Source organism: Microtus oregoni, unplaced genomic scaffold, assembly GCF_018167655.1.
Source record: "Microtus oregoni isolate MIOR12 unplaced genomic scaffold, Mior012 000159F_ref0000335, whole genome shotgun sequence".
Classification (NCBI taxonomy): Eukaryota; Metazoa; Chordata; class Mammalia; order Rodentia; family Cricetidae; genus Microtus; species Microtus oregoni.
Genome location: NW_024544814.1, coordinates 663608 through 677334, shown reverse-complemented (window position 1 = coordinate 677334; position 13727 = coordinate 663608). Strand labels below are relative to the sequence as shown.

The 13727-nt window shown below is 44.9% G+C and overlaps 1 protein-coding gene across 1 annotated transcript; it reads left to right on the top strand.

The window, feature by feature from the left end:
* The first annotated feature begins 11489 nt into the window (after positions 1-11489).
* LOC121445100 (wiskott-Aldrich syndrome protein family member 1-like) lies at positions 11490-13388 on the top strand. Its single transcript, XM_041647099.1, has one exon. The coding sequence runs from the start codon at positions 11490-11492 to the stop codon at positions 13386-13388; it is 1899 nt and encodes a 632-aa protein (XP_041503033.1).
* Positions 13389-13727: the final 339 nt, after the last annotated feature.

Below are 13727 nucleotides of genomic sequence, written 5' to 3'. Positions count from 1 at the left end.
AAACTTAAAAATGGGTGAACTGCTAAAGAAAATTCCCAACTGCCATTAACTGCCAATAATTCATCAGCTACTGGCGAGAATTTCATAAACCCCTTCTCTTCCATTATAGAATATTGATGGTCCTAATCTTATGCATGAATTGTACAAATATTCAAAGCTCCTGCGAATCAATGAGTGCAAGGGTCATGTCTTTCCCGGAAGACAGTATTCCACACTTCACCTTTTATTCTTTGCCTCTTCCACAGTGTTTGCTGTTCTTTGAGGGGGGTGATAATAGATTCATGGCTAAGTATTTAGAAGTCACTTATTCTCAGCCCTCTGGCCAGTTTTGAGTATCTGTAGTAAGTACCTCACACTGGATAAAAAAGCTTCTCTGACAAAAGCTGACAGTGCTAATCATAAATATTTATAAGATGATTTGCTGTGCAAACATGTTCATGAGTTTATACAGTGTACATCTATTAATATAAAATGTAGCTTTGTCTTAATTTGACCATGTTCTTTTTTATTTTATTTTTCAGTGTATAATATTTTTCTAACATTTCTCCCTTTCCTTTCCTCCTTCCAAAACCACCTATATACACTTTCCTGCTATCCTCCAAATTCATGGACTCCCTTTTTGCACTAATTATTATTATATGCATATATGTTTATGTATATGCACAAATATTCCCAAATATATCCCTTTGAATCAGTATTATGTTACTTGTATGTACGTTTTCAGTGGTGATTATTTGGCTTGGATAACCAGTTGGTGTGTTCTTCGCTAGGGCGGCCCACCTCTCCTGCTCCCAGCTCTACTCGGTTAACTACAGTTCTTTGTGTAGGGCCGAGGCCTTCTAGGCTTTTCTTTATGACGTTTCACTGGTGTCATCTTTGTTCAGCTTGCATTTGGGCAGTCAGGTTGTTTTATATTAATACTGTTATTTTTTATTTTTGTAGTTTTCCAGCATATTTTCATTTGCTGTAAGTGTGTTCTCTCCTATAATTTGAAGGATATCACTTTCATTAACTTCACTGTTTTTCCTATTTCGTCACCAAGCCCCATGCCTATAATGCCACCTACACACAAACAATTAAGTAATTTTTATCTCTAGTCCCAAACATTCCCCAGAACCCCTGAATGTGTAGGTTACTTATCTTGTGTTTCTGTATTCCTTGTACTCAGCTTACAGTTCCTCTTCAAAATGTATTTGTGTTGAAATTTCTTCTTCTTCTTCTTCTTCTTCTTCTTCTTCTTCTTCTTCTTCTTCTTCTTCTTCTTCTTCTTCTTCTTCTTCTTCTTCTTCTTTCTTCTTCTTTCTTCTTCTTTCTTCTTCTTCTTCTTCTTCTTCTTCTTCTTCTTCTTCTTCTTTCTTCTTTCTTCTTCTTTCTTCTTCTTTCTTCTTCTTTCTTCTTCTTCTTCTTTCTTCTTCTTCTTCTTCTTCTTCTTCTTCTTCTTCTTCTTCTTCTTCTTCTTCTTCTTCTTCTTCTTCTTCTTCTTCTTCTTCTTCTTCTTCTTCTTTTTCGAGACAGGGTCTTGTTGTAGTTTAGAGCCTGTCACTAGCTCTTGTAGACCAGGCTGGCCTTGAACTAAGAGAGATCTGCCTGCTGAAACTGCTTCTTAACACCTTTTATATTACCATCATGATCCAGTCATTAATTATCATCTCTTGCTAGGCATGCCATCACCTTCTCACCAGTTTCTGTGACTCCATCCTAGTTTTAAAATAAATTTTATTTTTATTGATATATGCTTTTATGAAATGAACTTATTCGTGGTGTAATATTATTAGACTTCTGAGTCCTAGACAGAATAGCTTCTTCACACAGTAAACTACCATTTAGCAGTTCTACATGCAAAATTACAGCAAAACAAGCCACTCTTCCCATGGCAGGCCAGTGTTAGCTGAGACCAGCATAATCCCTGATAAGGGAAAGAACAGAGTGTACATAAATACGAAACTTTCCCAGGGTCTGGTTTCTCTGTGTCTTATGCTATCTCAGCCTGGAGTTGTATCTGCTACTTTAACACTAGGTAGTGCTCTGAACTCAGGATTGCAGTAATTTGTTATGGACTTAGAATCATTTAAAATGGAAACTTGAAAGAATTCCTACAAACTGTAAAATGAAAATTTTTGAAGTAGAATCTAAAAATGCTTGGAATGTGATGTTTGAAAACTCTGTTAAAATGTCACTGTCTCCAGTCCTCTGGTGGTCTGTAAATAACCCCTAATAAACTCCATGTAGTCCTCAAGATGAACTTGTAAGAGTTTTTCTTTGGCATGTTGAGGCTGTTCCAGTTTAAGTGCATATATTAATGTTACATCTCCTCAAAAAAATGACACACTGAGCTCACCAAATCAGCTGGTGATGATTCTGGTATCACGGGGATCAAAAACAAGAAGAGATCCAAAAGATGAGTCAGAGGTAAGGCCCATGGAGGAAATCAGGTGGCCATCCTTTTTCATATAGTATGGAATAGTGTACCTCACAGATGAATGTGCTCTTCCATGTTCACATGGAGATGCTTCAGAAATGCTTAATGGACAGCAACACATTCTGCAATCCGTAAAGCAGTCTGTATATGGTGGGACCGCAGGAAAACTATGGCATGTGTTGCAACGGACTGCTCTATGAAGCAATACATGGAACAAAAACTGAACTGCCTTTCAGGGAGACCTTGCTCACTTAAAGTGGAAACTAGACTTAGAAAGGGATTTGTGAGTGGAATCTTCTGTGATAACCTCTGAAGTGGCAGGAAAATTATATAAATGGGAAGACAAGAAGGAGGTACACGCCTGTGAGTTTATGTATTTAGGAATTAGCAAAGGGAAGTGCAGTCCACTTCCATGTGGCTCCTAAAGACCTGGATTGCATGGGTAAAACAAGGAGAGTGAGAAGGACATGGAGGTCACAGACAACACTCCCAAGCATGACACCCTAGAGCAGAGAAAGGAAATCCTATTACTCCTCATGGTGCTGGTGATCCCTCATGCAAGAAAGGGTGAGTTTTAGGGCTAATCTGCTCTGAAAGGGGTGTATGGGTAGACTCCTATGTAAAACTCTAAGAAGAGCTTTATAAAAGCACTGCTGTGGGCAGGACAAGGGCATGGGGTTTGGCCAGCTCTCCTTGGGAACAATGTTGAGTTTCCTGTGTAGCCCACACCACTGAAATCTCACTATCTCCATGGGAGAGCTCACAGGGACAAGTAGAAATTTGCTATCTTGCTTTTTAGAGGAACACGTGCACTTCTTATCCTTAACTGCAGTTCCAGGGTTAACATATAACAATTTTGGACTCATTGTGTATTTTCACTCCCATTTATCTTGTTTAGTGCTCAAGGACATTTAGGAGGTTTGTTATCTTGGTCAGCTCCCTCTAGAATATAGCATCCTGTACCTTTTAGACTCATGTGAAACCAAGGGGAAAACTATGTGACAGAACATCTTGAAATCCAAGAGGCAATAAAGTCTGCTTAAGATCTACAGCAGATAAAAAATCTTGTACTTTAGCAATGTGTGGACAGGTGATCTTGGTTGGTTTCATGCTGTCATAAGTATAGCTTGATTCAATCCTGTCTTGACAAGGTGATAAGTTTATTATATTGCTCTATGACACAAATAGATCTTTTATTTATTTGTTTTAAAAATCTATTGTGTTAGGTTAAGAAGAGAAGCATATTGAAGTGTGTGTTACAGAAGGAGTTTGTCAGAACTTACACCATGCTAACACACTATATGATATATAGTCAATAAGTCCATGGCAGCCTCTGAGACTGGAACCACTGTTAATCAAGGCAGAGGAAGACACAAAGTACAAAATAGAAGCAGATTTCCTGTGCATAGGAGTCCTCTAACTTCTCTTCTGAAGTATGGCTTAGGTTGTTTCCTAGTGAGGACCATATAAGGCAATTTCTGACTTCATATTGAACTGCCAATATATCTGTCCTGTACTAGTGCAGAGACCATATGATCCCTGGTGGGTACCAAGGCACAGTGCATTGTAATTCTTGACAACTCTCCAAAGCACAGGGGACAATGAACATCTCTAGATAGATGTTAAGTTTGTTCACCAAATCCAGCTGTACCAGGTCTGAATGAGCATGTGATCAAACTAGACTCTCTGAGTGTGGCTGACAATAGGGGCTGACTGAGAAGTCATTGATAAAGGCACTGGGACTTGTTTTTATGGCATGTTCTGGCTTTTTGGGACCCTAGTCTATATGGATGTACAGCTCCCTAGGCCTGGGTGTATGGGGGAGGGCCTTGGACTTCCCACAGGGCAGGGTTCCCTGCCCTCTCTCAAGCAGGGTGGGAGAGGGAAGAGGGAGTGTGGGGGAGCGGGAGGGAATTGGGAGGAGGGAAGGAAGTGTAAATAATTGAATGGAAAAATAAAAAAAAAGTTTGGACAGTGCAAGTGAAGGAGAGATCAGTCCTGATGCTGAGTCACTGTCTCCCAACCTACAGGAGGTTGCTAGTTAACAAACACTCCCTGTCCATACAAACTAAGAAAATAAATGTTAAACCATTTTAAAGAGCACAATAGTGGAAAATGTGCTTCTGGACGACACTTTGCACACTACAGTCACAAAACAATAAAGATAGTGTCACATGGTTGGGAAAAGTGGTAGCTAATGAAATGCTTTCCCCAAACAGTATAGTGAATGTCAGACTACATAGAATTGTAGGCGTGTGTGAAGAGGTCATGGTCACTATTGAAATATCTTAAAAGGTGAATTGTTTGGCTTAGACCAAAGTTTCTTTACCAGTCTGATATAGCCAGTAAAGAAACAAGGTAGTTCTCAGGAAATGACAGTAAATTATAGAGTGATAAATAATTCCATTTGTGCAACTATCTGGATGGATAACAGTGGTGTGCGTTTTAGATGCTCGTTTCAATCTTCCAAATAACTTTGATATTCTTTAGCAAATGAATTCTAAGATCATTCACATTTCCCTGGCATGGCCAGCAATGGGCTTTGAGAGTATCTTTCCCAGTTATCTACACAGTCTTATCTCTGCCTTACAGCTGTGCCACCAGATCTTGCTTTGTTACTCAGTATGCAAACCTCAGTATCAGAAGGCTATACAAGTACATCTGAAGGAATAGTAAAGGGAGGTCAATCCACTCATGCTTCAAAGGCCTGACATGGCCAGAAATATTTGCTTGGGCACGTCTTAAAACAGTAATTGAGAAATTCTCCAGCAGCTAATACTAATAATTGTAAAGCAACTGTGTGTGTTCCTAGGATTCCTGTAGTGGTGTATTTTTGTACTTCACTTTGCTCAAGTTGCCAATCCCAGATATAGACTGAAAGAAGGTGGTGGCAGGAAGGCATCATGGAACTGGGACAAAGGGGTTCACCATAGCCTACTCAATTCCTGACCACTTCCTGACCCCCATCTACTTTCTCAAAGTTAGTCTTAGGTGGGGGAGTGACAGAGGAAAATGAAGAGGGGGGCAAGAGTATGGTGGAGAATGGGGGGAGGAAGAGAGAAGAGTGATGAGAGCGGAGGGAGGAGGGTAAGGAGGAGTGCAGAACAGAGAGAGAGGCTTAGAGTGAGGAGTTCTAAAGCAGGGCAGGAGAGCTGAGTTAGGAAAAGAGCAGAGGGAGGAAAAAGAAGACAGAAAGTAGGCAAAAGGAAGAGAGTTGAGGGAAGAAGACAGCACAAGGAGGAGAGGATGGAGAAGGGCAGTGTGGAAGGAAGAGCCCAGAAGCAAGAGGGAAAGGGGGAAGAGAAGCTGTAGGATTGGAAGAGGGCAGGGACAGGCAGGGGGAAGAGCAGAGAGATGCGGGAGTAGAGGGCAGAAGAAGGAGAACAACAGAGGAAGAGTGGAGAGAGACAGAGGGCTGAGGGAAGCCAGCAAAGAGAGAGGAGCAGAGGAGGTCAGAGGGCTGAGTCCATAGTGAAGGCCAAGAGAAGACCAGAGAGAGCAGATGAGAGGAGGGCAGAGGACTGAGGGGAGAGGGATGAGAGAGGAGGAGAACAGAGGGGAATGGGAGGCAAGATGGGAGCAGAGAGAGTGGAGGGAATAGGACTGGGGGGGACAAGAGTAGAAGTAGAGGAGAAAGAGGAAGACAGACTGAATAGAAGAAGAAACAGTGCTGAGGGCAAAGGGGATCAGGAGCTGGAGAAGGACTGAGATGAAGGAGGAAATACAAGGGAGCAGAAGGATGAGGAAGGCAAAGAAGACATGGAAGAGGGCAGAGGGAGGAAGAAATGAGAGGGAAGAGGGAAGGAGCGCTGACAAAATATGGTAGTGGAACAGGAGGGAGGACAGGGGAGCCAAGTTAAGAGAATGGAGTGAGAAGAGGAGGACAGAATAGGACGGCGGGTCGAGGTAGGAGGGCACAGGATGTTGGTGGGAGGAGGGAAGAGAGTAAAGAGGGGAGATCAGAAGGAGGAGAAAAAGGGTGCAGAGGGCAGAGAGGGGAGGGAGGAGAAGAGTAGAGGGAAAAGGAGAGAGAAGCAGTCTAAAGACAGAAGAGCAAGGTTGTCTGAGGAAGGAGAACAGAGGGAAGACTGCCTTAGAAAGGGAGGAGAGGAAGGTAATAGGTTGCAGAAAGAAGGTGGACGAAGAAAAATATAAGAGTGACAAGAGAGGAGAGCAAAGAAGAGAAAGTAGAAAGAGCGGGAACAAGGTGAGAGCTTGGCGGTGGTCTGAGGGAATAGGGGCGAAGGAAATGGGCCCAAAAAGGTGAAAATAGAAAGAGCAGAAGGAGTGTCAAAGTATAAGAGACCAAAGGGAGGAGTGAACAGGAAGACCAGACTGAAGGCTGGGGAAAGAGGACACAGGGAAGAGGAGATCAGAGGGAGGAAGGGATGGGCATATGGAAGGGAAAAGGAGAGGTGAGTAGAGAAAGGAGCCTGGAAGAGATGTGAGTGGTAGGAAATTGTGGGAAGAGAGGTAGACATCAAAAGGAGAAGCAGTGAAGGAGGTGGGGAGAGCAAGGGGAAGGGAGAAGATCCCAGAAAAAGGAGGAGAGTCCATGGAGGAGAAGTTGGATGCGGTCACAGGGGAGAGGGCAGAGGGAGGACAGCAGATCAGTTGGAGGAGGAGAGGGAGGAGTGCAGAGAGGTGAGTGTGATATCATAATCAGGGTGGACGGAGTCAGGAGGGCAGGGTCAGCAGGAACACCATGGGGGGAGGTCAGTTCACAGGAGAAGACAGCAGAGGGCAGAGGACAAACAGGTAAGGGAGGGAGAAAGCCCAGGTAAGAGGGAAAGGAAGGCAAGAGGAGAGGGAAAGGAGGTGCAGAATGGAAGAGACCAGAGGGCAAAGAAAGGAGAGCCAAGGGCGTAGAGGAAAAGAACAGGGCTGACAGAGGACCAGCGTGCTGAGAGTTTAGAGCAGAAAGAAAGGGAATCAGGAGGAGATGAAATTACAAGAAGAGTAGGAGCAGTGTGGAGATCCAAGAGAACAGAGTGAAGAGTAGGCAAGAGGGCTGAGGACAAAAGTCAGAAATCAGAGCAGAGAATAAAGCAACAGTGGTAGAGGGAGAGGCGACCAGAGGGAGGTGGTCAGAGGCTCGAGGGGGAGGGAATAGTGTGAAAGGAGATGGAGATCAAGAGGAGGATGGAGATCAAAGGGCATTGAGAAGGAAGAACAGGGATGAAGGAGTAGGAGAGCCCTAGGAGGGCAGGGGACTTCTGAAGGGAAGAGAATTCTGTTGAGGGAGAGGGGAGAGACTTCCAGAGGGAGGAAGAGATCAAAAGAAAAAAGGAGAGAGATGGAGGCAGAAAGCAGAGAGAGGAGGGTAGTGGGAGTGCAGAGCTGAGTGTGATGTCATAATCAGCATGGGCGGAGTCAGGAGGGCAGGGTCAGCAGGAGCACAGGGGGAGGTCGGTCTAGAGGTGGAGAAGGCAGAGGGCACAGGGCAGACAGCTAAGGGAGGAAGAAAAACCAGGTAAGCCGGAAAGGAAGGCAGTAGGAGAGGGAAAGAAGGTGGGGTGCAGTAGAGGTCAGACACAGGAGATAAAGAAAGGTAATGGGCATGAAGAACAGGGTTGAGGGAGAAGACACTAGAGGTAGGTAAGGAAGGAAGAGTGTGGATGGAGGCCTAAGAACAGAGAGGAGTGGAAGAGGAAAGAGCGAGAAGATCAGAGGGAAGAAGGGTAGAAGTGGAGAGAAGGAAGATGTTGGCGGGAAAGGTGATTAGAGTGAGGAGGTCAGGTTGGAGGATGTAGGAAATGTTGTGAAGAGAGATGTCCATCATAGGGAGAGGTGAAATGAGTGTGGGGGGCAGAGGAAAAAGAGAAGAGCCAGGGGTGGCTATCCAGGGATGGTTGGGCATAGAGGGAGGAGGGTGGTGGGCGAAAAGGAAGGAGTGCAGAGGGCAAAGTGTGATGGCAAATCAGGGTGGGTGAAGTCAGAAGGAGAAGGGGAGTCACTACAGAGGGCAGAGGGCAGAGGGAAGATAGGGAAGGAAGAAACCTCAGGGAGGGAGGGGGAAAGAGGGCACTGGGGTTAGGAAGAGATCATAGGGTGAAGAAGGAGCAGGTAAAGAGCAAAGATGGTAAAACTGAGGGAGGAAGGAGAAAACAAGGGGCAAGTGCAGGGAGGAGTGTTGAGATCCAAGAGCACAGTTGGAGTGGATCAGAGGGCTGTAGAGAGATGCACAGGCAGGGAAAGAGAGCAAGTATGGGTAGAAGGAAAAATGGTGGAGGCCGAAGGTCAGAAGAGGTCAGAGTGTGCAGCAAATTGTGTGATGGGAGACATAAAAGGGAGGAAAGGTGAAATGTGTGGAGATCCGAGGGTAGAGAGCAGAGCCCAGAGGAAGGAGCACAGTTTAGGAAGGAGAGAATGATGGGAGCAGGAGGAGGGCAGCAGAAGAGGAAAGCAGGGAGGAGTGTAGACCTGACTGTGGTGTCATAATCAGGGTGGGCGGAGTCAGGAGGGCAGGGTCAGCAGGCGCACAGGGGAAGGTCAGTCCAGATGAGGAAGGAGACAGCAGAGGGCAGGAGACAGCAGAGGGCACAGGGCAAACATCTGAGGGAGGAAGAAAGACCAGGTAAGAGGGAAAGGAGGGCAGGAGGAAAGGGAAAGGATGTACGGAATGGAAAGACCAGAGGGCGAAAAAAGGATAGCCAAGGGCATAGAGGAAGAAAGAACAGCACACAGAGAGGAGCAGTGGAAGCTTGAGGGGCCAGGAGGAGTGTTTGAGAGGTCAAGAGAACCGAAGTCAGCAGGAAGAGAGCAGAGAGAGGAGATGATCAGAAAGAGGAAGAGAAGGGCTGTGGAAGCAGAAGGAAAGTGGGAGAGATCATCGGTGAAGTCAGAGGTTGGAGGATTAGGATATCATGGAAAGAGAGATGGACATCAAAGGGAGGAGAGAAGAAAGTGGAGCTCAGAGGGAGGAGTTGCGTCTGGGAAAGAGTCTCCAGAGGGATTGGGGGGGGGCAGATGGAGAAGAGCAAGTGCAGAGACCTGTGAGCAGAATGTAATGTGATAATTAGGATGGGTGCAGTCAGTAGGGTGGGGGCAGGAGGGGAAAACTCAGAAGTGAGAGAGCAGAAGGCAGGAAGGCAGGGTGGAAGAGCAGAGGGAAGAAGAAACCACAGATAGAAGGGGGAAGGAAACCAAGGGGGCAAAGAGGAGAGTGCTGAGTATGCATCAGAGGAAGGTTGAAGAGGTAGGGGAGAAGGAGGAGGGGCCAGGGGGTAGACATAGAGTGAAGAAAGGAGGGAGAAGTTTGGAGAGCTAAGAACAGAGGGAAGATGGCACACGAATGGCCTCAGAGGGAGGAAAGGAAAAGAAACAAGGTTGAAGGGAAAGCATAGAAAAGAGGTTGGGGGAGGTGGAGGGAGGAGGGAATTGTGTTAAGAGAGTAGAGATCAAAAGGAGGAAAAGTCAAATGAGTGTGGAGGGCAGAGGGAAGAGAGCAGGTCCCAGGGAGGAGCATTGTCCAGGGAGGAGAGGATGGGGTGAGGGCAGAGGGAGGACAGCAGATCTGAGGAGAGGAAGGAGTGCAGAGAGCTGAGTGTGATGTCATAAGCAGGGTGGGCGGAGTCAGGAGGGCAGGGTCAGCAGGAGCACAGCGGGAGGTCAGTCCAGATGAAGAGAGGGCACAGGACACCGGGCAAACAGCTAAGGGAGGAAGAAAGACCAGGTAAGAGGGAAAGGGGGGCAGGAGGAGAGGGAAAGGAGGTGCAGAATGAAAGAGACCAGAGGGCAAAGGAGAGCCAAGGGCATAGAGGAAAAGAATAGGGCTGAAGAGGAAAGTTAGGAGGTTTGAGGAGGAAGGGCAGAAGTAATAGGTGCCAGGACATATGGAAATGATAGAGGGAAGAGAGCAGGGAGGAGTGTGGAGGGCTATGAATAAAAGAGGACTCAGGGAATAGGAGATCAGAGGGAGAAAAGCTTGAGTGGAGGGAAGAAGAGATCAAAGGGATGAGACAGTAACTGGAGGGTAGAGGGAGGATGAGCTGGAGTTCGGGAGTGTGATGTCCTAATCGGGGAGGGTGGTGTCAGGAAGCTGGGATTAGGAGAAATAGTACAGTAGAGTACACAGGGAAGCTAGCAGAGGGAGGAAGAAAAGGGAGGGAAGGTGGAAGTAGAGGGTAGATAGAATATAGAGTTTAATAGAGAACGGAGAAGGATAAATGGCATAGAGAAGGAAGAAGCCGGAGGAAGAGGAATGCAACGGGAGACAAGATAGGAATGTAGAGGGGAAATGAAGGCAGAGAGCAGATTTATGAGAGGCTTAGGAGATTCAAGGGTGTGCAAGAATGGGGTATGGTGACCTAAGAGCAGGAGTGGACAGAAGATCAGAGGGAAGAGGGCAGAGGAGGTTGGAGGGGGTAGGAGATTGTGGGAAAGTAGATGGAGAAAAATGTGGCGGAAGAACAGGGATGAAGGAGTAGGAGAGCAGGAAGGCAGAGGACTTCTGAAGGAGAGAGTAGTGTTGACATAGTGAAGTTTGGAGGGTAGGATGTAGGGGGAGGAAGACAGTTTTTGGAGAATGGGGAGGGCTGATTGCAGAAGGATGGTAGAGGGAAGAAACCAAGGAGTGAGGAGCCAGGAGAGCAGAAGGTGATGTCATAAGTGCAGAGGGTGGAGTTACGAAGGTGGGTTAGGAAGAGGGAGTTAAGGACAGAGAACCAGAGAACGGGGTGGTGGGGGAGGGCAGAGGACAGAAGAAACAAAGAGGTGGTGTTAAGAGAGCGAGGCAGGTAGAAGGCTACCAGCTTCAAGAGGGCAGGTTGAAGATAAGACCAGGAGGAGGAAGGGTGATTGGGTATGGCAATGATGTAATCATAAGTTGTCTCACTGCTTGTTCAAAGAAAAGAATCTGATGAAACAACATGCTTGTCCTGTAACTGCTGACAACCTGAAGGCAAGAAGCTGGTGCCTTCACTTCTCCAAAGGTGTGATTAACAGATGGTGGAAAAGCTTAGGATAGTGTTTAACAACTTGGAATGGACTGGTAAGAGTGGTGGATGCTTAAAGCAGGGTTATAGAAGCATCTTTCTACACTTCACTTCTTTGTTAACAAAAATCCATCATGTCGCTTAATGAAGACAAGGTTGAACAATATCTAAGTCAACCACAGACAATTTCTAAGTTCATCTATGTAATTCTGACATCATTAAACAAAATAGTGAGTCGAGTAAATGATCTTGATAAACACACTGAAGACTTATTCGGAAAATTAGATGAAGAGATTCATAGCATCTCCTTTAAACTTCAAAATTTACAAGAAAATATAATCCAGCTAACTGAAGTTATTGCTCACAAAGTTCCAAATGATGTGTTATCCATGGAAGTGTGGAAGTCAAGGAAGACTCTTCCAAATATAACTATTGAAACCCAGCAAGTGTACTCCTGTACATCATTACCTGTTAACATCTTTGAAAGAAATGATACTAATACAGCAATACCACTTCTTACATTACCTACATACTACCAAAATGACATGGAAGATTCAAGTTCTTCTGACGGTTCATTCCACTCATGTTTATATTCTTCCAAATTTGTACAAGAAATTGTACCTGAGAATAAAGAACAAGCAAGCAAGAAATACATACAGGAGAAGAATCTAGACCATGATAGTGGAACCAAAACTAAGCTACAGTGTCAACTGGTGAAAGAACGTATTTCTGTGGACCGCATTCCAGCCTCTGGTTGTGCAGTATCTTATTCATATTTAGATCAATCTGAAGGTGGCTCTTCGTTATACATTTTTCCACTGAATAAAAGCAAGCCTCAAGAAAAATCTGCAGCGAACAACTTACCTGGTGAGCAAGAACATCTACATTATGGTATTGGGCATATGAGCCAGTCACGTCCTCGTGTCCTTTATGGAACTGGTAAGGGGGACGTGATGCTCAGCCAGCCACCATCGCTAATTCATCGCAAAAAAAATATATTTGTCAACCCTCTTGCACCAGAAGCACCACCATTGCCTTCTGATAGGCTGATCCACCTTGCCAGTTCTAAAAGACCATCTGCTCCCAGGATTGTTAGCTCGCCAGTAACATCTTCATTCGTTGTTTTGGAAACTACAACATCTGCTTGCTTAAAGACCACTTCTAAAATACATCTAAAGATGCCACCTGAATTCACTTCAACATCAGCATCTCATGAATGTTTGGAACTGCAACCAGGTAGTCTAAGTCCACAGAGTCAAGATCAGATGATCACTTCACTTTTATCTCCTTCAGTAATTGCATTAAATAAGTCATGGGATTCCGCTTTAGATCTCATTGACTCTGCTATAGCCGTGCAATCAAAATATTCCATTTGTCAACCCGTGAAGTCTTTTCAAAAATCACCAGAAACTGCAAAATCATCACCAGAATCTGCATCAAAATTAAGCTCTGCAAGTGGACCACTACCACAAAACCAAGTCTCAAATACATCAGGTTCTTCGAGTGCCCAATTACCAAGATCTCCCAGGGTACCATGCTCTGTTTCAGTACCTGCCTCATCAAACCAAAAAACCCAGATGTCTTCAAATTTATCACCATCATCAAAACGTTCAGTGAGCCACTTAACAAAACTTATTGAAGCACAGTCAAAATTACACATGACAAAGTCCAAAGGACATTTGTATTCACCACCACCGCAGCTATCATGTTTAACCTCAACAAAAGTTACCACTCTACAGTCATCACTGCCTTCGATGAAATCAACATCTGCTTCAAGCCATAGATCTCTTGCAATAACTCAGCCTGTAAATCCAAATCCTGGAAACCAAAATCCTTCATCAGTCCTACCAATGATGGGCAAAGCAAGGAACGCACTGATGGACGCCATAAAAGCAGGCGTTAAACTACGCAAAATTCATAAAGAGAGACCAAGTGCTGAGTTACATGAAAATGAAGCAGATATGATCCGGGACCGTCGTAGAGCAATGGGGTATAATTCCGGAAAATCGGATAGCGAAAGTGAATGGGCTTAATAAGCAAACATAAGCAAATAAACCCATCAAAGTGAAAACTAGTATTTGTTTTGTTCTATTACATCTAAGTCATTTCTAGTGTTCTAATTTCCCCCCTTGAATTAGAACCCCTACCTTAAAACTACACACACACACACACACACACACACACACACACACAACATCCAAAGCTTGCATACAAAGCTTTAATATTTAAAATAATGGATTTTAGTGCAAAAGAAGTTAGCTGGGGAGTTAACAGATTCAGAAGGTTAGTCCATGACCGTCGTGGTAAGCAGAATGGCATCAAGCAGGTAGGCATGGAGCAGTAGCTGAGAGCTTACATATGATCCATAGCTA

Excerpts from the sequence above, each read along its gene's own strand:
- LOC121445100 (XM_041647099.1), top strand. The coding sequence starts at position 11,490 with ATGTCGCTTAATGAAGACAAGGTTGAACAATATCTAAGTCAACCACAG.